Source organism: Coturnix japonica, chromosome 1, assembly GCF_054131305.1.
Source record: "Coturnix japonica strain WE chromosome 1, WE-NBRP24, whole genome shotgun sequence".
In the NCBI taxonomy this organism is placed as follows: domain Eukaryota; kingdom Metazoa; phylum Chordata; class Aves; order Galliformes; family Phasianidae; genus Coturnix; species Coturnix japonica.
The window spans coordinates 203,360-228,982 of record NC_140663.1 but is presented as its reverse complement, the minus strand read 5'-3'; the positions used below and the strand labels follow the sequence as shown (position 1 = coordinate 228,982).

Here is a 25,623-nt window from a genome sequence, read left to right as displayed (position 1 = left end):
GGGGGAAGACTGGAGCCCCCTTCCTAAATCCCCTATAGAGGGGTGTGAAGTGGTGGTGGGGGGTTTGGACCTTTTCAGCCCCTATGGGGACCCCTATATGGGGACACAATATAGAGACCCCCCCCCCAAAGCCCCCATAGAGTTTAATGGGGGAGAGGGGGTGAAGGGCCAGCCCCTATATGGGGACCCCAGCCCCTATAACAGCCCCTATATGGGGACACAGTATGGAGACCCCCCCCCAAAGACCCCATAGAAGGTAATGGGGGAGGGGGGGTGAAGGGACAGCCCCTATATGGGGACCCAAGACCCTATGGATGGCCCCTATATAGGGACATAATATAGGGACACGCCCCCAAAGACCCCATAGAAGGTAATGGGTGGGGGCTAGGGACAGCCCCTATATGGGGACACAATATAGGGACCCCCCCCCAAAGCCCCATAGAGGATAATGGGGGAGGGGGGGGATAGGGACAGTCCCTATATGGGTCACAATATGAGGACCCCTATGGGGACCCCTATAACAGCCCCTATATGGGGTCACAATACGGAGACCCCAGCCCCTATAACAGCCCCTATATGGGGACACAATATAGGGACCCCCCCCCAAAGACCCCATAGAAGGTAATGGGGGTGGGGGGGTGAAGGGACAGCCCCTATATGGGGACCCCAGCCCCTATAACCGCCCCTATATGGGGACACAGTATGGAGACCCCCCCCCAAAGACCCCATAGAAGGTAATGGGGGAGGGGGGGTGAAGGGACAGCCCCTATAAGGGGACCCAAGACCCTATGGATGGCCCCTATATAGGGACATAATATAGGGACACCCCCCCCAAAGACACCATAGAAGGTAATGGGTGGGGGCTAGGGACAGCCCCTATATGGGGACACAATATAGGGACCCCCCCCCAAAGCCCCATAGAGGATAATGGGGAAGGGGGGGGATAGGGACAGTCCCTATATGGGTTCACAATATGAGGACCCCTATGGGGACCCCTATAACAGCCCCTATATGCGGTCACAATACGGAGACCCCAGCCCCTATAACGGCCCCTATATAGGGACACAATATAGGGACCCCCCCCAAAGCCCCCATAGAGGGTAATGGGGGGGGGGAGAAGGGCCAGCCCCTATATGGAGACCCCAGACCCTATAACAGCCCCTATATGGGAACCCCAGATCCTATAACAGCCCCTATATGGGACCCCAAATCCTATAACAGCCCCTATATGGGACCCCAGCCCCTATAACAGCCCCTATATGGGACCCCAGATCCTATAACAGCCCCTATATGGGGACCCCAGATCCTATAACAGCCCCTATATGGGACCCCAGATCCTATAACAGCCCCTATATGGGGACCCCAACCCCTATAACAGCCCCTATATGGGACCCCAGATCCTATAACAGCCCCTATATGGGGACCCCAGATCCTATAACAGCCCCTATATGGGGACCCCAAATCCTATAACAGCCCCTATATGGGACCCCAGATCCTATAACAGCCCCTATATGGGACCCCAGATCCTATAACAGCCCCTATATGGGACCCCAGATCCTATAACAGCCCCTATATGGGGACCCCAGATCCTATAACAGCCCCTATATGGGACCCCAGATCCTATAACAGCCCCTATATGGGGACCCCAACCCCTATAACAGCCCCTATATGGGACCCCAGATCCTATAACAGCCCCTATATGGGGACCCCAGATCCTATAACAGCCCCTATATGGGGACCCCAAATCCTATAACAGCCCCTATATGGGACCCCAGATCCTATAACAGCCCCTATATGGGACCCCAGATCCTATAACAGCCCCTATATGGGGACCCCAGACCCTATAACAGCCCCTATATGGGGACCCCAAATCCTATAACAGCCCCTATATGGGGACCCCAGATCCTATAACAGCCCCTATATGGGGACCCCAGATCCTATAACAGCCCCTATATGGGGACCCCAGCCCCTATAACAGCCCCTATATGGGGAACACAATATAGGGACCCCCCCCAAAGTCCCCATAAAGGATAATGGGGGAGGGGGGGGAAGGGCCAGCCCCTATATGGGGACACAATATGGCGACCCCAGCCCCTATAACAGCCCCTATATAGGGACACAATATAGGGACCCCCCCCCAAAGACCCCATAGAAGGTAATGGGGGAGAGGGGGTGAAGGGCCAGCCCCTATATGGAGACCCCAGCCCCTATAACCGCCCCTATATGGGGATACAGTATGGAGACCCCCCCCAAAGCCCCATAGAGGGTAATGAGGGAGAGGGGGTGAAGGGCCAGCCCCTATATGGGGACCCCAGCCCCTATAACAGCCCCTATATGGGGACACAATATAGGGACCCCCCCCAAAGCCCCCATAGAGGGTAATGGGAGTGGGGGGGTGAAGGGCCAGCCCCTATATGGGGACCCCAGATCCTATAACAGCCCCTATATGGGACCCCAGATCCTATAACAGCCCCTATATGGGACCCCAAATCCTATAACAGCCCCTATATGGGGACCCCAGATCCTATAACAGCCCCTATATGGGACCCCAGCCCCTATAACAGCCCCTATATGGAGACCCCAGATCCTATAACAGCCCCTATATGGGACCCCAGCCCCTATAACAGCCCCTATATGGGACCCCAGATCCTATAACAGCCCCTATATGGGACCCCAGCCCCTATAACAGCCCCTATATGGGGACCCCAGATCCTATAACAGCCCCTATATGGGGACCCCAGATCCTATAACAGCCCCTATATGGGACCCCAGCCCCTATAACAGCCCCTATATGGGGACCCCAGATCCTATAACAGCCCCTATATGGGGACCCCAGATCCTATAACAGCCCCTATATGGGGACCCCAGATCCTATAACAGCCCCTATATGGGACCCCAGATCCTATAACAGCCCCTATATGGGACCCCAGACCCTATAACAGCCCCTATATGGAGACCCCAGATCCTATAACAGCCCCTATATGGGACCCCAGATCCTATAACAGCCCTATATGGGACCCCAGCCCCTATAACAGCCCCTATATGGGACCCCAGATCCTATAACAGCCCCTATATGGGGATCCAATATGGCGCCCCCCATCCCAGTCGCTCGTCGCGTAGTGATGACGTCAGAGCAGAAGGCGTGTCTTATTTAAGCCCCGCCCCCCACGCAGCGCCTCTTGGTCACGTGATCGCCGCGCGCCGCTTTGCCGACGTGTCCCTGGCGCCGCGCGCACCGGAAGTCCCGCCCCCAACGAGTGGGCGTGGCTTCACTAAAGTGGGCGCGGCTTTGCGTGATGTCACTTTATCCATCCAATAGGAGCGCAGCGTGCGGCGGATCCTCAATGTGATTGGGTGAAGAAGGAATAAGGGGGCGGGATCACGGCATTGGCCACGCCCCGTTTTCCCGCCCCGGCGGCACTTCCGGGATCGGGCCGTGATGGCGGCGGTCGGGAACGGCGGGAACGCGGCGAGCGGCGGGAACCGGGGGATCGTCAAAATGGTGACGGGGGGAATAGGGGAAAATGGGGGTATAGGGGATAATGGGGGATAATGGGGTTATAGGGGATAATGGGGGATAATGGGGTTATAGGGGGTTATAGGGGGTTATATGGGATTATATGGGGATATATGGGGTTATATGGGGGGATATGGGGGGATATGGGGGATATAGGGGGGTTATATGGGATTATATGGGGTTATATGGAGTTATAGGGGGTTATGTGGGGTTATATGGGGGATATAGGGGGTTATATGGGATTATATGGGGTTATATGGGGGGATATGGGGGGATATGGGGGTATATGGGGTTATATGGGATTATATGGGGGATATAGGGGGTTATATGGGATTATATGGGGTTATATGGGGTTATAGGGGGGATATGGGGGGATATGGGGTTATATGGGATTATATGGGGTTATATGGGGGATATATGGGGTTATGTGGGGTTATATGGGGGATATAGGGGGTTATAGGGGGGATATGGGGTTATAGGGGGTTATATGGGGTTATATGGGGGATATAGGGGGTTATATGGGATTATATGGGGTTATATGGGATTATATGGGATTATATGGGGTTATATGGGATTATATGGGGTTATATAGGGGTTATATGGGATTATATGGGGTTATATGGGATTATATGGGGGATATAGGGGGGATATGGGGTTATATGGAGGATATAGGGGGTTATATGGGGGTATATGGGGTTATATGGGGTTATATGGGGATATATGGGGTTATATGGGGGATATAGGGGGTTATATGGGATTATAGGGGGTTATATGTGGTTATATGGGGGATATAGGGGGTTATATGGGGGATATATGGGGTTATATGGGGTTATATGGGGTTATATGGGGGATATGGGGTTATATGGGGGATTTATGGGGTTATATGGGGGATATAGGGGGTTATATGGGGTTATATGGGGGGGATATGGGGGGATATGGGGTTATATGGGGATATATGGGGTTATATGGGGGATATATGGGGTTATATGGGGTTATATGGGGGATATAGGGGGGTTATATGGGGTTATATGGGGGATATAGGGGGTTATATGGGATTATATGGGGATATATGGGGTTATATGGGGGATATAGGGGGTTATATGGGGATATATGGGGTTATAGGGGGTTATATGGGGTTATAGGGGGTTATATGGGGGGATATAGGGGGTTATATGGGTTTATATGGGGGATATAGGGGGGTTATAGGGGGTTATATGGGGTTATATGGGGGATATGGGGGGTTATATGGGGGATATATGGGGTTATATGGGGTTATATGGGGGATATATGGGGTTATATGGGGTTATATGGGGATATAGGGGGTTATATGGGGGATATAGGGGGGTTATATGGGGTTATAGGGGATTATATGGAGTTATATGGGGTTATATGGGGGATATATGGGGTTATATGGGGTTATATGGGGATATATGGGGATATATGGGGTTATAGGGGGATATATGGGGTTATATGGGGATATATGGGGTTATATGGGGTTATATGGGATTATATGGGGTTATAGGGGGTTATAGGGGGGGTTATATGGGGGATATGGGGTTATATGGGGGGATATGGGGTTATAGGGGGTTATAGGGGGTTATATGGGGGATATAGGGGGGTTATATGGGATTATATGGGGTTATATGGGGGATATAGGGGGTTATATGGGGGATATGGGGGGATATGGGGGGATATGGGGGGTTATATGGGATTATATGGGGTTATATGGGGGGATATATGGGGGATATGGGGTTATAGGGGGTTATATGGGGGATATAGGGGGGATATGGGGCTATAGGGGGTTATATGGGGTTATAGGGGGGATATATGGGGTTATATGGGGTTATATGAGGTTATAGGGGGTTATATGGGGGATATGGGGTTATATGGGGGGATATGGGGTTATAGGGGGTTATATGGGGGATATAGGGGGTTATAGGGAGTTATATGGGATTATATGGGGATATATGGGGTTATATGGGGGATATAGGGGGTTATATGGGGGGATATGGGGTTATATGGGGGGATATGGGGTTATATGGGGGATATATGGGGTTATATGGGTTATATGGGGGGATATAGGGGGAATATGGGGTTATATGGGGTTATATGGGGATATAGGGGGTTATATGGGGTTATATGGGGGATATATGGGGTTATATGGGATTATATGGGGTTATATGGGGGATATATGGGGTTATATGGTTATATGGGGGATATAGGGGGTTATATGGGGTTATAGGGGGTTATAGGGGGTTATATGGAGTTATAGGGGGGATATGGGGTTATATGGGGTTATATGGGGGGATATGGGGTTATAGGGGGTTATAGGGGGGATATAGGGGGGATATGGGGTTATGGGGTTATATGGGGTTATATGGGGGATATATGGGGGGATATGGGGTTATAGGGGGTTATATGGGGGGATATAGGGGGGATATGGGGTTATGGGGTTATATGGGGTTATATGGGGGATATATGGGGTTATAGGGGGTATATGGGGGATATAGGGGGTTATATGGAGGTTATATGGGGTTATATGGGGTTATATGGGGTTATATGGGGTTATATGGGGTTATATGGGGGGGATATGGGGGGATATGGGGTTATATGGGGGATATAGGGGGGTTATGGGGTTATAGGGGGTTATATGGGGGATATAGGGGGGATATGGGGTTATAGGGGGGATATGGGGGGATATGGGGTATATGGGGGGATATGGGGTTATAGGGGGTTATAGGGGGGATATGGGGTTATAGGGGATAATGGAGCTATAGGGGATAATAGGGGATAATGGGGTTATAGGGGGTTATAGGGGATAATGGGGTTATAGGGGGGATATGGGGTTGTAGGGGATAATGGGGTTATAGGGGATAATGGGGTTATAGGGGGGATATGGGGGATAATGGGGTTATAGGGGATAATGGGGGGATATGGGGTTATATGGGATTATATGGGGGGATATGGGGTTATAGGGGGTTATAGGGGGTTATATGGGGTTATATGGGGGATATAGGGGGTTATAGGGGGTTATATGGGGTTATATGGGGGGATATGGGGTTATAGGGGGTTATATGGGGGATATATGGGGTTATATGGGGTTATATGGGGTTATAGGGGGTTACATGGGGTTATATGGGGTTATATGGGGTATAGGGGGTTATATGGGGTTATATGGGGTTATATGGAGGATATAGGGGGGTTATGGGGTATGGGGGGATTATGGGGTTATGGGGTTTGGGGTTATGGGGTGGCCCCATAGATGGAGTTATAGGGTTATGGGGTGGCCCCATAGATGGGGTTGTGGGGTTTGGGGTTATAGGTTTATGGGGTGGCCCTATAGATGGGGTTATGGGGTGGTCCCATAGATGGAGTTATAGGGTTATGGGGTTTGGGGGTTGGGTTATGGGGTGGCCCCATAACGTGGGGTTATGGGGTTTGGGGTTATGGGGTGGCCCTATAGATGGAGTTATGGGGTGGCCCCATAGATGGGGCTATGGGGTTATGGGGTTATGGGGTGGCCTTATAGATGGAGTTATGGGGCTATGGGGTTATAGGGTGGCCCCATAGCATGGGGTTATGGGGTTTGGGGTTATGGGGTGGCCCCATAGATGAAGTTATGGGGTTATGGGGTGGCCTCATAAATGGGGTTATGGGGTGGCCCCATAACGTGGGGTTATGGGGTTTGGGGGTTGGGGTTATGGGGTGGCCCCATATATGGGGTTGTGGGGTTATAGGGTGACCCCATAGAGTTTATGGGGTTATGGGGATGTGGGGTGGCCCCATAGATGGGGTTATGGGGTTTGAGGTTATGGGGTTATGGGGTGGCCTCATAGATGGAGTTATAGGGTCATGGGGTTTGGGGTTATGGGGTGGCCCCATAGCGAGGGGTTTTGGGATGTGGGTGCCCCATAGGATGATGGTGGCCCCATAGATGGGGTTATGGGGTTATGGGGTGGCCCCATAGTGAGGTTGTTATGGGGTGGCCCCATAGGAGAGCCCCATAGCATGGGGTTATGGGGATGTGGGGTGGCCCCATCGTGCAATGGTGGCCCCATAGCGTGACAACATGGCCCCATAGAGAGATGGTGGCCCCATAGAGTGATGAGGTGGCCCCATAGATGGGGTTATGGGGTGGCCCCATAGCATGATGGTGGCCCCATAGAGTGATGAGGTGGCCCCATAGCGTGGGGTTATAGGGTTATAGGGTGGCCCCATAGCACGATGGTGGCCCCATAGAGTGATGGTGGCCCCATAGCGTGGGGTTGTATGGTTATGGGGTGGCCCCATAGCGTGGTGTTGGCCCCATAGCACGGGGTCCCTTCCCCCCTTACCACCACCCCCCACGTTGGATTCATTTAACGTTGCTTTATTAATTAACCCCTGGGGTTAATTACAGTTAATTACAGTTAATTACACTGAGGGATCCTTAAGCACTGAACTCAGTGCCCCGGGCTGCGTCTATTGTGTCCCTATGGGGGGGTCACCCCATATAGGGTCACTTATGGGGCACTGTGTGGGGCTGGGGTCCTCACCCTATATGGGGTCTGTGGGTCTGGGGTCCTCCTCTATGGGGTCTGGGCCCTGCTATGGGGTGGGGGGTCACCCCATATAGGGTCACTTCTGGGGCACTATGTGGGTCTGGGGTCCTCATCTATGGGGTCTGGGCCCTGCTATGGGGGGGATCACCCCATATAGGGTCACTTGGAGGCCCTATATGGGGTCTGGACCCTGCTATGGGGTGGGGGGTCACCCCATATAGGGTCACTTGGGGGGCAGTATATGGGGTCTGGACCCTGCTATGGGGGGGTCACCCCATATAGGGTCACTTAAGGGGCACTATGTGGGTCTGGGGTCCTCCTATATGGGGTCTGGATCCTGCTATGGGGGGGATCACCCCATATAGGGTCACTTGGAGGGCAGTATATGGGGTCTGGACCCTGCTATGGGGTGGGGGAGTGGAGGTCACCCCATATAGGGTCACTTAGGGGCACTATATGGGTCTGGGGTCCTCATCTATGGGGTCTGGGCCCTGCTATGGGGGAGGACAACCCTTATAGGGTCACTTGGGGGGCACTATGCGGGTCTGGGGTCCCCTATATGGGGTCTGGACTCTGCTATAGGGGGGGTCACCCCATATAGGGTCACTTATGGGGCACTGTGTGGGGCTGGGGTCCTCACCCTATATGGGGTCTGGACCCTACTATGGGGTGGTGTGGGGGGGAACACCCCATATAGGGTCACTTAGAGGCACTATATGGGTCTGGGGTCCTCATCTATGGGGTCTGGACCCTGCTATGGGGTGGGGGGTCACCCCATATAGGGTCACTTCTGGGGCACTATGTGGGTCTGGGGTCCTCATCTATGGGGTCTGGGCCCTGCTATGGGGGGGATCACCCCATATAGGGTCACTTGGAGGCCCTATATGGGGTCTGGACCCTGCTATGGGGTGGGGGGTCACCCCATATAGGGTCACTTGGGGGGCAGTATATGGGGTCTGGACTATGGGGGGTCTGGATCCTGCTATGGGGGGGATCACCCCATATAGGGTCACTTGGAGGGCAGTATATGGGGTCTGGACCCTGCTATGGGGTGGGGGAGTGGAGGTCACCCCATATAGGGTCACTTGGGGGCTCTATGTGGGTCTGGGGTCTTCATCTATGGGGTCTGGGCCCTGCTATGGGGGAGGACAACCCTTATAGGGTCACTTGGGGGGCACTATGTGGGTCTGGGGTCCCCTATATGGGGTCTGGACTCTGCTATAGGGGGGTCACCCCATATAGGGTCACTTATGGGGCACTATGTGGGTCTGGGGTCCTCACCCTATATGGGGTCTGGACCCTACTATGGGGTGGTGTGGGGGGGAACACCCCATATAGGGTCACTTAGGGGCACTATATGGGTCTGGGGTCCTCCTCTATGGGGTCTGGACCCTGCTATGGGGCAATGGGGGGGGGTCACCCCATATAGGGTCACTTAGGGGGCAGTATGTGGGTCTGGGGTCCTCATCTATGGGGTCTGGGCCCTGCTATGGGGTGGGTGTAGGGCATTGTAATAGAGATTAATGGGGGGGGGGGGGCAATATAATGGAGCTTAAGGGGGGGGCACTGTAATAGAGTTTAATGGGGAGGGGGCATTGTAATGGGGGGGGCAATGTAATGGAGCTTAATGGGGGGGGTGGGCAATATAATAGAGATTAATGGGGGGGTGGGCATTGTAATGGGGGGGGTTTGTAATAGAGCTTAATGGGGGGGGGCACTGTTATAGAGATTAATGGGGGGGGTGGATGTGTGGGTGGGCAATATAATGGGGCTTAATGGGGGGGGCATTGTAATAGAGGTTAATGGGGGGGCATTATAATAGAGATTAATGGGGGGGCATTGTAATAGATCTTGATGGGGGGGGCACTGTAATAGAGTTTAATGGGGGGGCAGGCAATATAATGGAGCTTAATGGGGGGGTGGGCATTGTAATGGGGGGGGCTTTGTAATAGAGATTAATGGGGGGGTGGGCATTGTAATGGGGGGGGAATGTAATAGAGGTTAATGGGGTGGGCAATATAATGGAGCTCAATGGGGGGGGCACTGTAATAGAGTTTAATGGGGGGGGTGGGCATTGTAATAGAGCTTAATGGGGGGGGGCATTGTAATGGGGGAGCAATATAATGGAGCTTAATGGGGGGGGCATTATAATAGAGATTAATGGGGGGGGCATTGTAATAGAGGTTAATGGGGGGGCAATATAATAGAGGTTAATGGGGGGGCATTGTAATGGGGGGGTGGGCACTGTGATAGAGCTTAATGGGGGGGGCAATATAATGGAGCTCAATGGGGGGGGCAATGTAATAGAGATTAATGGGGAGGGGGCATTGTAATGGGGGGGGCAATGTAATGGAGCTTAATGGGGGGGTGGGCATTATAATAGAGATTAATGGGGGGGGCACTGTAATAGAGCTTAATGGGGGGTTGGGGGGTGGGCAATATAATGGGGCTTAATGGGGGGGTATTATAATAGAGATTAATGGGGGGGGTGGGCAATGTAATAGATCTTAATGGGGGGGGCAACGTAATAGAGTTTAATGGGGGGGGGCAATATAATGGGGCTTAATGGGGGGGTGGGCATTGTAATGGGGGGGCTTTGTAATAGAGATTAATGGGATGGGGGGGGCTTTGTAATAGAGATTAATGGGGGGGGTGGGCAATCTAATGGAGCTTAATGGGGGGGCCAATGTAATAGATCTTAATGGGGGGGGTGGGCAATATAATGGAGCTTAATGGGGGGGCAGTACAATAGAGCTTAATGGGGGGGGCACTGTAATAGGGCTTAATGGGGGGGGCAACGTAATAGATCTTAACGGGGGGGTGGGTGGGGGGGGGTGGGCAATATAATGGAGCTTAATGGGGGGGCATTGTAATGGGGGGGTGGGCAATGTAATAGAGCTTAATGGGTGGGGGCCCTGTAATAGATCTTAATGGGGGGGTGTGTGTGTGGGTGGGCAATATAATGGAGCTTAATGGGGGGGGGTTGGGTGGGCAATATAATGGGGCTTAATGGGGGGGGCATTATAATAGAGGTTAATGGGGGGGGCCCTGTAATAGATCTTAATGGGGGGGTGGGTGTGTGGGTGGGCAATATAATGGAGCTTAATGGGGGGGGGGTGGGGAGCGTAATAGAGTTTAATGGGGGGGGGGTTGGGTGGGCAATATAATGGGGCTTAATGGGGGGGGCAATGTAATAGAGTTTAATGGGGGGGGCATTATAATAGAGCTTAATGGGGGGGGGCAATGTAATAGATCTTGATGGGGGGGTGGGTGGGTGGGCACTGTAATAGAGCTTAATGGGGGGGGCAATATAATGGAGCTTAATGGGCGGGGGGGGGTGGGCGTTATAATAGGGTTTAATGGGGGGGGGGGTGGCTGGTTGCTGCCAGTGTTGCTGTATATTCTATATATTATAATGTATTATATCTATGTTATTTGCCCCCCCCCAGGTGCTGTCGGGCTGCGCCATCATTGTCCGTGGGCAGCCCCGCGGTGGCCCCCCCCCCGAGAGACAAATCAACCTGAGCAACATCAGGGCGGGGAGCCTGGCACGGAGAGCGGGGGGGGGGCACGACGCCAAGGAGACCCCCGATGAGGTGCCTGATATATGGGGGGGGCTATAGAACCCTATGGGGATGGGGGGGGCTATATCCAACCTATGGGGATGGGGGGGCTATAGAACCCTATGGGGATGGGGGGGGCTGTATAACCCTATGGGGATGGGGGGGGCTATAGAACCCTATGGGGATGGGGGGGGGTCTATATCCCCTCTATGGGGGGGGGGGCTATAACCCCTATGGGGCTGGAGGGGGGGGGCTATATCCAACCTATGGGGATGGGGGGGTCCTATATAACCCCTATGGGGCTGGGGGGGGAAACTATACCCTCCCCTATGGGGCTGGGTGGGGAGGGGGGGTCTATATCCAACCTATGGGGATGGGGGGGGTCCCTATATCCCCCCTATGGGGCTGGGGGGGGCTATATACCCTCATATGGGATTTGGGGTGGGGGGCTATATCCTCCCTATGGGGCTGGGGGGGGGCTATATCCCCCTATGAGGCTGGGGGGGGTGGGGAGGGTCTATATCCCCCTATGGGGCTGGGGGGGGTATATCCAACATATGGGGTTGGGGGGGGTCCCTATATCCCCCCTATGGGGCTGGGGGAGGGTGGGAGGGGGCTATATCCTACCTATGGGGCTGGGGGGGGGGGCTATATCCCTCCTATGGGGCTGGGGAGCAACCCCATATCCCCCCTATGGGGCTGGGGGGGGGCTATATCCAACATATGGGGCTGAGTGGGGGGGGACCCTTTTTATGTACCCCCTATGGGACTGGGATGGGGGGGTCTATATCTTCCCTATGGGGCTGGGGGGGCTTGGGGAGGGCTATATCCTTCCTATGGGGCTGGGGGGGGCTATATCCAACCTATGGGGCTGGTGGGGGGGGGGTCCCTGTATCCCCCCTATGGGGCTGGGGGGGGAAACTATACCCTCCCCTATGGGGCTGGGTGGGGAGGGGGGGTCTGTATCCAACCTATGGGGATGGGGGGGGCTGTATAACCCTATGGGGATGGGGGGGGGGCCTATAGAACCCTATGGGGATGGGAGGGGCTATAGAACCCTATGGGGATAGGGGGGGGCTATAGAACCCTATGGGGATGGGATGGGGGGGTCTATAACCCCCTATGGGGCTGGGGGGGGCCGGGGGGCTGGGGGGGGGCTATATCCAACCTATGGGGCTGGGGGGGGGCTATATCCAACCTATGGGGATGGGGGGGGGGCTATATCCTTCCTATGGGGCTGAGGGGGGCTATATCCAACCTATGGGGCTGAGGGGGGGGGGGCTATATCCCTCCTATGGGGCTGGGGGGGGCTATATCCAACATATGGGGATGGGGGGGCATCCCTATATCCCCCCTATGGGCTGGGGGGGGGGTGGGGAGGGGCTATATCCTTCCTATGGGGCTGGGGGCTGGGGGGGGGGGCTATATCCCTCCTATGGGGCTGAGGGGGGGGCTATATCCAACCTATGGGGCTGAGGGGGGGGGGGGCTATATCCCTCCTATGGGGCTGGGGGGGGGGAGGACCCTATATAGCCCCTATGGGGCTGGGATGGGGGGGTCTATATCTTCCCTATGGGGCTGAGGGGGGTTGGGGGGGGCTATATCCTTCCTATGGGGCTGGGGGGGGCTATATCCCTCCTATGGGGCTGGGGGGGCCGGGGGGGGGGCTATATCCAACCTATGGGGCTGGGGGGGCCGGGGGCGGGGCTATATCCAACCTATGGGGCTGGGGGGGCCCTATATCCCCCCTATGGGGCTGGGGGGGGCTATATCCCCCTATGGGGCTGGAGAGGGGCTATATACCCTCATATGGGAATTGGGGGGGGGGGGGCTATATCCAACCTATGGAGATAGGGGGGCTATATACCCTCTTATGGGATTGGGGGGGGTTCCCTATATCCCCCTATGGGGCTGGGGGGGTGGTGGTGGGGAGGGGCTGTATTCAACCTATGGGGATGGGGGGGGCTATATAACCCTATGGGGATGGGAGGGGGCTATATAACCCTATGGGGCTGGGGGGGGGCTATATAACCCTATGGGGATGGGGGGGGCTATAGAACCCTATGGGGATGGGAGGGGCTATATAACCCTATGGGGATGGGGGGGGGCTATATAACCCTATGGGGATGGGGGGGGCTATAGAACCCTATGGGGATGGGGGGGCTATAGAACCCTATGGGGATGGGGGGGGGGCTATAGAACCCTATGGGGATGGGGGGGGCTATATAACCCTATGGGGATGGGGGGGGGGCTATATCCAACCTATGGGGCTGGGGGGGGGGCTATAGAACCCTATGGGGATGGGGGGGGGCTATATCCCTCCTATGGGGCTGGGGGGGGGGCTATATCTTCCCTATGGGGCTGGGGGGGCCGGGGGGGGGGGGGCTATATCCCCCTATGGGGATGGGGAGGGGGGTCCCTATTTCCCCCCTATGGGGATGGGGGCTGGGGGGGGGGGGGCTATATCCCTCCTATGGGGCTGGGGGGGGGTTTATACCCTCATATGGGATTTGGGGGGTGGGGGGGGGCTATATCCAACCTATGGGGCTGGGGGGTGTCCCTATATCCCCCCTATGGGGCTGGGGGCTGGGGGGGGGGACTATATCCTTCCTATGGGGCTGGGGGCTGGGGGGGGGGGCTATATCCCTCCTATGGGGATGGGGGGGGGCTATATAACCCTATGGGGATGGGGGGGGCTATAGAACCCTATGGGGATGGGGGGGGGCTATATAACCCTATGGGGATGGGGGGGGGCTATAGAACCCTATGGGGATGGGGGGGGCTATAGAACCCTATGGGGATGGGGGGGGCTATAGAACCCTATGGGGATGGGGGGGGCTATATAACCCTATGGGGATGGGGGGGGGCTATAGAACCCTATGGGGATGGGAGGGGGCTATAGAACCCTATGGGGATGGGGGGGCTATATAACCCTATGGGGATGGGGGGGGGGCTATAGAACCCTATGGGGATGGGGGGGGCTATATAACCCTATGGGGATGGGGGGGGGCTATATAACCCTATGGGGATGGGGGGGGGCTATAGAACCCTATGGGGATGGGAGGGGGCTATATAACCCTATGGGGATGGGGGGGGGCTATAGAACCCTATGGGGATGGGGGGGGGCTATAGAACCCTATGGGGATGGGAGGGGCTATAGAACCCTATGGGGATGGGGGGGGCTATATAACCCTATGGGGATGGGGGGGGCTGTATAACCCTATGGGGATGGGGGGGGGCTATAGAACCCTATGGGGATGGGGGGGGGGCTATAGAACCCTATGGGGATGGGGGGGGGCTATAGAACCCTATGGGGATGGGGGGGGGGGCTATATAACCCTATGGGGATGGGGGGGGCTGTATAACCCTATGGGGATGGGGGGGGCTATAACCCCTATGGGGCTGGAGGGGGGGGGCTATATCCAACCTATGGGGATGGGGGGGGGGGCCTATATAACCCCTATGGGGCTGGGGGGGGGCTATATCCCCATTATGGGGCTGAGGGGGGGGGCTATATCCAACATATGGGGATGGGGGGGGCTATATAACCCTATGGGGATGGGGGGGCTATAGAACCCTATGGGGATGGGGGGGCTATATAACCCTATGGGGATGGGGGGGGGCTATATAACCCTATGGGGGGGGGGGGGGGCTATAGAACCCTATGGGGATGGGGGGGCTATATAACCCTATGGGGATGGGGGGGGGGCTATATAACCCTATGGGGATGGGGGGGGGCTATAGAACCCTATGGGGATGGGGGGGGGCTATATAGCCCTATGGGGATGGGGGGGGGCTATATAGCCCTATGGGGATGGGGGGGGGCTATATAACCCTATGGGGCTGGGGGCTGGGGGGGGGGGGGGGCTATATCCCTCCTATGGGGCTGGGGGGGGGGAGGACCCTATATAGCCCCTATGGGGCTGGGATGGGGGGGTCTATATCTTCCCTATGGGGCTGAGGGGGGTTGGGGGGGGCTATATCCCTCCTATGGGGCTGGGGGGGCCGGGGGGGGGGCTATATCCAACCTATGGGGCTGGGGGGGCCCTATATCCCCCCTATGGGGCTGGGGGGGCCGGGGAGGGGCTATATCCCCCTATGGGGATGGGGAGGGGGATCCCTATATCCCCCCTATGGGGATGGGGGCTGGGGGGGGGGGGCTATATCCCTCCTATGGGGCTGGGGGGTGTCCCTATATCCCCCTATGGGGCTGGGGGCTGGGGGGGGGGACTATATCCTTCCTATGGGGCTGGGCGCTGAGGGGGGGCTATATCCCCTCTATGGGGGGGGGGGGGCTTTAACCCCTATGGGGCTGGGGGGGGGGGCTATATCCAACCTATGGGGATCGGGGGGACAATATAACCCTATGGGGATGGGGGGGGCTATAGAACCCTATGGGGCTGGGGGGGGCTATAGAACCCTATGGGGATGGGGGGGGCTATATAACCCTATGGGGATGGGGGGGGCTATAGAACCCTATGGGGCTGGGGGGGGCTATATAACCCTATGGGGATGGGGGGGCTATATAACCCTATGGGGATGGGGGGGGCTATATAACCCTATGGGGATGGGGGGGGCTATATAACCCTATGGGGATGGGGGGGCTATAGAACCCTATGGGGATGGGGGGGCTATAGAACCCTATGGGGATGGGGGGGCTATAGAACCCTATGGGGATGGGGGGGGCTATAGAACCCTATGGGGATGGGGGGGGCTATATAACCCTATGGGGATGGGGGGGCTATATAACCCTATGGGGATGGGGGGGGCTATAGAACCCTATGGGGATGGGGGGGGCTATATAGCCCTATGGGGATGGGGGGGGGGCCTATATCCAACCTATGGGGATGGGGGGGGGGCCTATATAACCCTATGGGGATGGGGGGGGCTATATCCAACCTATGGGGCTGAGGGGGGGGCTATATCCAACTTATGGGGCTGGGGGGGGCTATATCCAACATATGGGCATGGGGGGGGGTCCCTATATCCCCCCTATGGGGATGGGAGGGGGTGGGGAGGGGCTGTATCCTTCCTATGGGGCTGGGGGGGGCTATATCCAACCTATGGGGCTGGTGTGGGGGGGGTCCCTGTATCCCCCCTATGGGGCTGGGGGGGGAAACTATACCCTCCCCTATGGGGCTGGGTGGGGAGGGGGGGTCTATATCCAACCTATGGGGCTGGGGGGGGGCTATATCCAACCTATGGGGCTGAGGGGGGGGGGGCTATATCCTTCCTATGGGGTTGGGGGGGGGGCTATATCCTTCCTATGGGGCTGAGGGGGGGGCTATATCCAACTTATGGGGCTGGGGGGGCTATATCCAAACTATGGGGATGGGGGGGGGGGGTCCCTATATCCCCCCTATGGGGCTGGGGTGGGCTATATACCCTCATATGGGATTTGGGGTGGGGGGCTATATCCAACCTATGGGGCTGGGGGGGGGCTATAACCCCCTATGGGGCTGGGGGGGCCGGGGGTCTGGGGGGGGCTATATCCAACCTATGGGGATGGGGGTGGTCCCTATAACCCCCATATGGAGCTGGGGGGGGGCTATATCCCCCTATGGGGCTGGGGGGGTTGGGAGGGGGGCCTCTATTCCCTCTATGGGTGATGGGGGGGGGGGGGGAACACCCCCCCATGGGTGATATTGGACCCCTATGGGGCTGGGGGGGGGGGCCCTATATCCCCCTTATGGGGCTTGGGGGGGGGCGGGAGGGCTTATGTACCCCCTATGGGTGACATTGAAACCCTATATCCCCCTATGGGGCTGAGGGGGGGGGACCCTCCTTATGTACCCCCTATGGGGCTGAAGGGGGGGCTATATCCCCCTTATGGGGCTGGGGGGGGGGCTATATCCCCCTTTTGGGGCTGGGGGGGGGGCTATATCGCCCTTATGGGGCTGGGCGGGGGGCTATATCCCCCTTTTGGGGCTGGGGGGGGGGCTATATCGCCCTTATGGGGCTGGGCGGGGGGCTATATCCCCCTTTTGGGGCTGGGGGGGGGGCTATATCCAACCTATGGGATGGGGGGGGGGCCCTATATCCCCCCTATGGGGACTGGGGGGGGGGGCTATATCCCTCCTATGGGGCTGAGGGGGGGGCTATATCCCCCCTATGGGGATGGGGAGGGGTTGTTGTGTGACCCCCCACTATATGGGTGACATTGGACCCCTATGGGGCGGGGGGGGGGGGGGGGCTTATGTACCACCTATGGGTGACGTTGGACCCCTATATCCCCCCTATGGGGCTGGGGGGGGACCCTATATCCCTCCTATAGGGCTGAGGGGGGGCTATATACCCTCATATGGGATTTGGGGGTCCCTATATCCCCCCTATGGGGCTGAGGGGGGGCTATATCCCCCTATGAGGCTGGGGGGGGTGGGGAGGGGCTATATCCCCCTATGGGGCTGGGGGGGGGGTGGGGAGGGGCTATATCCCCCTATGGGGCTGGGGGAGGTATATCCAACATATGGGGATGGGGGGGTCCCTATATCCCCCCTATGGGCTGGGGGTGGGGTGGGGGGGGCTATATCCCCCCCTATGGGGTTGGGGGGCGACCCCATATCCCCCCTATGGGGCTGGGGGGGGGCTATATCCCTCCTATGGGGTTGGGGGGGGGGCCTCTATCCTCCTTATGGGGCTGAGGGGGGGGCTGTATCCAACCTATGGGGTGGGGGGGGGGCCCTATATCCCCCCTATGGGGCTGGGTGGGGGCTATATACCCTCATGGGATTTGGGGCTGAGGGGGGCGCTGTATCCAACCTATGGGGCTGGGGGAGGGTGGGGGGGGCTATATCTTTCCTATGGGGCTGGGTGGGGGTCTATAACCCTCCTATGGGGCTGAGGGGGGGGCTATATCCACCCTATGGGGCTGGGGGGGGGTCCCTATATCCCCCCTGTGGGGCTGGGGGGGGGGTGGAGGGGGGGCTATATCCCCTCATATGGGGTTGGGGGGCTATGGGGACCCTGGGGTCCTCAATGGGGGGCTATGGGGTCTCAATGGGGGGCTATGGGGACCCTGGGGACCCCAATGGGGGCTATGGGGACCTCAATGGGGGGGCTATGAGGTCTCAATGGGGGGCTATGGGGACCCTATGAAACCTCAATGGGGGGCTATGGGGTCTCAATGGAGGGCTATGGGGACCATGGGGTCCTCAATGGGGGGCTATGGGGTCTCAATGGGGGGCTATGGGGACTCTGGGAACCTCAACTGGGGGCTATGGAGACATCAATGGGGTCTATGGGGACCATGGGGACCTTAATGGGGGTCTATGGGGACCTCAATGGGGGGCTATGGGGACACTGGGGTCCTCAATGGGAGGCTATGGGGACACTGGGGACCCCAGTGGTGGGCTATGGGGTCCCAGTGGGGGGCTATGGGGTCTCAATGGGGGGCTATGGGGGCACTGGGGACCCCATTGCGGGGCTATGGGGACCCCAGTGGGGGGCTGTAGGGACCCTGGGGTCCTCAATGGGGGGCTATGGGGATCATGGGGGCCTCAATGGGGGGCTATGGGGATCATGGGGGCCTCAATGGGGGGCTATGGGGATTCTATGGATCTATGGGGCACAGTGTGATCTATGGGGCACAATGTGATCTATGGGGCAGGCTCTATGGGGCGCAGTGTGATCTATGGGACAGGCTCTATGGGGCGCAGTGTGATCTATGGGGCAGGATCTGTGGGGCAGGATCTATGGGGCGCAGTGTGATCTATGGGACAGGATCTATGGGGCACAGTGTGATCTATGGGGCAGGCTCTATGGGGCACAGTGTGATCTATGGGGCACACTGATCTATGGGGCACAGTGTGATCTATGGGGCAGGCTCTATGGGGCACACTGTGATCTATGGGGCAGGATCTATGGGGCAGGCTCTATGGGGCACACTGATCTATGGGGCAGGCTCTATGGGGCACAGTGTGATCTATGGGGCAGGATCTATGGGGCACAATGTGATCTATGGGGCACAGTGTGATCTATGGGGCAGGCTCTATGGGGCACACTGTGATCTATGGGGCAGGCTCTATGGGGCACAATGTGATCTATGGGGCACAGTGTGATCTATGGGGCAGGATCTATGGGGCACAATGTGATCTATGGGGCACAGTGTGGTGATCTATGGGGCAGGCTCTATGGGGCACACTGATCTATGGGGCAGGCTCTATGGGGCACACTGATCTATGGGGCAGGCTCTATGGGGCACAGTGTGATCTATGGGGCAGGATCTATGGGGCACAATGTGATCTATGGGGCAGGCTCTATGGGGCGCAGTGTGATCTATGGGGCGCACACTGATCTATGGGGCAGGATCTATGGGGCACACTGTGATCTATGGGGCAGGCTCTATGGGGCACAGTGTGATCTATGGGGCAGGCTCTATGGGGCAGGCTCTATGGGGCACACTGTAATCTATGGGGCAGGCTCTATGGTGCACAGTGTGATCTATGGGGCAGGCTCTATGGGGCACAGTGTGATCTATGGGGCGCAGTGTGATCTATGGGGCAGGCTCTATGGGGCGCAGTGTGATCTATGGGGCACACTGATCTATGGGGCACACTGATCTATGGGGCAGGCTCTATGGGGCACAGTGTGATCTATGGGGCACAGTGTGATCTATGGGGCAGGCTCTATGGGGCACAGTGTGATCTATGGGGCAGGCTCTATGGGGCACACTGATCTATGGGGCACAATGTGATCTATGGGGCACAGTGTGATCTATGGGGCAGGCTCTATGGGGCACACTGATCTATGGGGCAGGCTGTATGGGGCACACTGATCTATGGGGCAGGCTCTATGGGGCACAGTGTGATCTATGGGGCAGGCTCTATGGGGCACAGTGTGATCTATGGGGCACAGTGTGATCTATGGGGCAGGCTCTATGGGGCAGGCTCTATGGGGCACAGTGTGATCTATGGGGCAGGCTCTATGGGGTACAGTGTGATCTATGGGGCAGGCTCTATGGGGTACAGTGTGATCTATGGGGCAGGCTCTATGGGGCAGGCTCTGTGGGGCAGACTGATCTATGGGGCAGGCTCTATGGGGCAGGATCTATGGGGCAGGCTGTATGGGGCGCAGTGTGATCTATGGGGCAGGCTCTATGGGGCAGGATCTATGGGGCAGGCTTTATGGGGCACAATGTGATCAATGGGGCACACTGTGATCTATGGGGCACAATGTGATCTATGGGGCGCAGTGTGATCTATGGGGCACACTGATCTATGGGGCAGGCTCTATGGGGCGCAGTGTGATCTATGGGGCAGGCTCTATGGGGCACAGTGTGATCTATGGGGCAGGATCTATGGGGCACAATGTGATCTATGGGGCACAGTGTGGTGATCTATGGGGCAGGCTCTATGGGGCACACTGATCTATGGGGCAGGCTCTATGGGGCACAGTGTGATCTATGGGGCAGGATCTATGGGGCACAATGTGATCTATGGGGCACAGTGTGGTGATCTGTGGGGCAGGCTCTATGGGGCACACTGATCTATGGGGCAGGCTCTATGGGGCACAGTGTGATCTATGGGGCAGGCTCTATGGGGCACAGTGTGATCTATGGGGCAGGCTCTATGGGGCAGGCTCTATGGGGCACACTGATCTATGGGGCACACTGATCTATGGGGCAGGCTCTATGGGGCACAATGTGATCTATGGGGCACACTGATCTGTGGGGCAGGCTGTATGGGGCACACTGATCTATGGGGCACACTGATCTATGGGGCACACTGATCTATGGGGCAGGCTCTATGGGGCACAGTGTGATCTATGGGGCAGGCTCTATGGGGCACAGTGTGATCTATGGGGCACAGTGTGATCTATGGGGCAGGCTCTATGGGGCGCAGTGTGATCTATGGGGCACAATGTGATCTATGGGGCACACTGATCTATGGGGCAGGCTCTATGGGGCAGGCTCTATGGGACACAGTGTGATCTATGGGGCACACTGATCTATGGGGCAGGCTCTATGGGGCAGGCTCTATGGGGCACACTGATCTATGGGGCACAGTGTGATCTATGGGGCACAGTGTGATCTATGGGGCACAGTGTGATCTATGGGGCAGGCTCTATGGGGCACAATGTGATCTATGGGGCACACTGTGATCTATGGGGCAGGCTCTATGGGGCGCAGTGTGATCTATGGGGCACGCTATGATCTATGGGTCAGGCTCTATGGGGCTCAATGTGTCCGTGTCCTTTGTCCCAGCCCTGGGCTTTCCCCGCCCGCGAGTTCCTGCGCCGGAAGCTGATCGGGAAGGAGGTTTGTTTCACTGTCGAGTATAAAACGCCCCAAGGGCGGGAGTACGGGAACGTCTACCTGGGGAAAGGTGAGATGGGGCGGGAGGTGTGGGGGTGTGGGGCAGGGGATGTGGGGCGGGAGATGTGGGGCTGGAGCTATGGGGCGGGAGATGTGGGGCAGGGGATGTGGGGTGGGAGATGTGGGGCTGGATACATGGAGCTATGGGGCAGGAGATGTGGGGCTGGAGCTATGGGGCTGGAGATGTGGGGCAGGAGCTATGGGGCTGGAGATGTGGGGCAGGATGCGTGGATCTATGGGGCTGGAGCTATGGGGCAGGTGATGTGGGGCAGGATGCATGGAGCTATGGGGCTGGAGATGTGGGGCAGGATGCGTGGATCTATGGGGCTGGAGCTGTGGGGCAGGTGATGTGGGGCAGGATGCATGGAGCTATGGGGCTGGAGCTGTGGGGCAGGAGCTATGGGGCTGGAGATCTGGGGCAGGAGCTATGGGGCTGGAGATGTGGGGCAGGAGCTGTGGGGCTGGAGCTGTGGGGCAGGATGCGTGGATCTATGGGGCTGGAGCTATGGGGCAGGTGATGTGGGGCAGGATGCATGGAGCTATGGGGCTGGAGATGTGGGGCAGGATGCATGGAGCTATGGGGCAGGAGATGTGGGGTAGGAGCTATGGGGCTGGAGCTGTGGGGCAGGATGCGTGGATCTATGGGGCTGGAGCTATGGGGCAGGAGATGTGGGGCAGGATGCATGGAGCTATGGGGCTGGAGATGTGGGGTAGGAGCTATGGGGCTGGAGCTATGGGGCAGGAGATGTGGGGCAGGATGCATGGAGCTATGGGGCAGGGGATGTGGGGCTGGAGCTATGGGGCGGGAGATGTGGGGCAGGAGCTATGGGGCTGGAGCTGTGGGGCAGGATGCATGGAGCTATGGGGCTGGAGCTGTGGGGCAGGAGCTATGGGGCTGGAGATGTGGGGCAGGAGCTATGGGGCTGGAGATGTGGGGTGGGAGCTATGGGGCAGGATACATGGAGCTATGGGCCACTGGGGGTGATGGGGAGCTCCCTATAGGGCAGTGGGGCTCCCTATGGGGCTCCCTATGGGGCTCCCTATGGGGCGCAGGGGCTCTCTATGGGGCACTAGGGCTCCCTATGGGGCAGTGTGGCTCCCTGTGGGGCAGTGGGTCTCCCTATAGGGCTCCCTATGGGGCACTGGGGCTTATAGGGGGCACAGGGAGCTCCCTATGGGGCACTGGGGCTCCCTATGGGGCACTGGGATTCCCTATGGGGCAGTGGGGTGGTGGGGAGTTCCCTATGGGACACTGGATTTCCCTATGGGGCAGTGGGGCTCCCTATAGGGCTCCCTATGGGGCACTGGGTCTTATAGGGGGGCACAGGGGCTCCCTATGGGTCACTGGAGCTCCCTATGGGTCAATGGAGCTCTCTATGGGGCACTGGGGCTCCCTATGGGGCAGTGGGGATGGTGGGGGGCTCCCTGTGGGGCACTGGGGCTCCCTATGGGGTTCCCTATGGGGCTCCCTATGGGGCAGTGGGCTCCTTATGGGGAACTGGGGGTGGTGGTGGGCTCTCTATGGGGCACTGGGGCTCTCTATGGGGCAGTGGGGTTCCCTATGGGGCACTGGGGCTCCCTATGGTGCTCCCTATGGGGCAGTGGGGCTCCCTATAGGGCTCCCTATGGGGCACTGGGGCTCTCTATGGGGCTCCCTATGGGGCAGTGGGGCTCTCTATGGGGCTCTCTATGGGGCACTGGAGCTCTCTATGGGGCACAGGGGCTCCCTATGGGTCACTGGAGCTCCCTGTGGGTCAGTGGAGCTCTCTATGGGTCAATGGAGCTCTCTATGGGGCACTGGGGCTCCCTATGGGGCAGTGGGGATGGTGGGGGGCTCCCTATGGGGCACTGGGGCTCCCTATGGGGTTCCCTATGGGGTTCCCTATGGGGCTCCCTATGGGGCAGTGGGCTCCTTATGGGGCACTGGGGGTGGTGGGGGGCTCCCTATGGGGCACTGGGTCTCCCTATGGTGCTCCCTATGGGGCAGTGGGGCTCTCTATGGGGCTCCCTATGGGGCAGTGGGCTCCTTATGGGGCACTGGGGGTGGTGGGGGGCTCTCTATGGGGCACTGGGGCTCTCTATGGGGCAGTGGGGTTCCCTATGGGGCACTGGGGCTCCCTATGGTGCTCCCTATGGGGCAGTGGGGCTCCCTATAGGGCTCCCTATGGGGCACTGGGGCTCTCTATGGGGCTCCCTATGGGGCAGTGGGCTCCTTATGGGGCACTGGGGGTGGTGGGGGGCTCTCTATGGGGCAGTGGGGTTCCCTAGGGGGCACTGGGGCTCCCTATAGGGCTCCCTATGGGGCAGTGGGGCTCTCTATGGGGCTCCCTATGGGGCACTGGGGCTCCCTATAGGGCTCCCTATGGGGCACTGGGGCTCTCTATGGGGCAGTGGGGTTCCCTATGGGGCACTGGGGCTCCCTATGGTGCTCCCTATGGGGCACTGGGGCTCTCTATGGGGCTCCCTATGGGGCAGTGGGGCTCCATATGGGGCTCCCTATGGGGCAGTGTGGCTCCCTATAGGGCTCCCTATGGGGCAGTGGGGCTCTCTATGGGGCTCTCTATGGGGCACTGGGGCTCTCTATGGGGCAGTGGGGTTCCCTGTGGGGCACTGGGGCTCCCTATGGGGTTCCCTATGGGGCTCCCTATGGGGCAGTGGGGCTCCATATGGGGCTCCCTATGGGGCAGTGGGGCTCTCTATGGGGCTCCCTATGGGGCAGTGGGGCTCCGTATGGGGCTCCCTATGGGGCACTGGGGCTCCCTATGGTGCTCCCTATGGGGCAGTGGGGCTCCCTATAGGGCTCCCTATGGGGCAGTGTGGCTCCGTATGGGGCTCCCTATGGGGCAGTGTGGCTCTCTATGGGGCTCCCTATGGGGCACTGGGGCTCTCTATGGGGTTCCCTATGGGGCTCCCTATGGGGCACTGGGGCTCTCTATGGGGCTCTCTATGGGGCAGTGGGGTTCCCTATGGGGCAGTGGGGCTCCCTATGGGGCACTGGGGCTCCCTATGGGGTTCCCTATGGGGCTCCCTATGGGGCACTGGGGCTCTCTATGGGGCTCTCTATGGGGCAGTGGGGTTCCCTATGGGGCAGTGGGGCTCCCTATGGGGCACTGGGGCTCCCTATGGGGTTCCCTATGGGGCTCCCTATGGGGCACTGGGGCTCTCTATGGGGCTCCCTATGGGGCAGTGGGGCTCCCTATGGGGCAGTGGGGCTCTCTATGGGGCTCCCTATGGGGTTCCCTATGGGGCTCCCTATGGGGCAGTGGGCTCCTTATGGGGCACTGGGGGTGTTGGGGGGCTCTCTATGGGGCACTGGGGCTCTCTATGGGGCAGTGGGGTTCCCTATGGGGCACTGGGGCTCCCTATGGTGCTCCCTATGGGGCAGTGTGGCTCCCTATAGGGCTCCCTATGGGGCACTGGGGCTCTCTATAGGGCTCCCTATGGGGCACTGGAGCTCTCTATGGGGCAGTGGGGTTCCCTATGGGGCACTGGGGCTCCCTATGGGGCACTGGGGTTCCCTATGGGGCAGTGGGGCTCTCTATGGGGCAGTGGGGCTCCCTATGGGGCACTGGGGCTCTCTATGGGGCACTGGGGTTCCCTATGGGGCAGTGGGGCTCTCTATGGGGCACTGGGGCTCTCTATGGGGCAGTGGGGTTCCCTATGGGGCACTGGGGCTCTCTATGGGGCACT

General features: G+C 58.1%; 1 protein-coding gene across 1 annotated transcript in view; it reads left to right on the top strand.

Moving 5' to 3' along the window:
• The first annotated feature begins 3,416 nt into the window (after positions 1-3,416).
• The window catches only part of LOC146762217 (staphylococcal nuclease domain-containing protein 1-like), a 94,777-nt gene continuing 72,570 nt past the window's right edge, over positions 3,417-25,623 (top strand). The window contains exons 1-3 of the mRNA XM_085510614.1: positions 3,417-3,502; positions 11,508-11,654; positions 21,823-21,943. Of these exons, the coding sequence (XP_085366740.1) occupies positions 3,440-3,502; positions 11,508-11,654; positions 21,823-21,943 (331 nt within the window). The 5' untranslated portion in view covers positions 3,417-3,439. The remainder of the gene's footprint in view (positions 3,503-11,507; positions 11,655-21,822; positions 21,944-25,623) is intronic.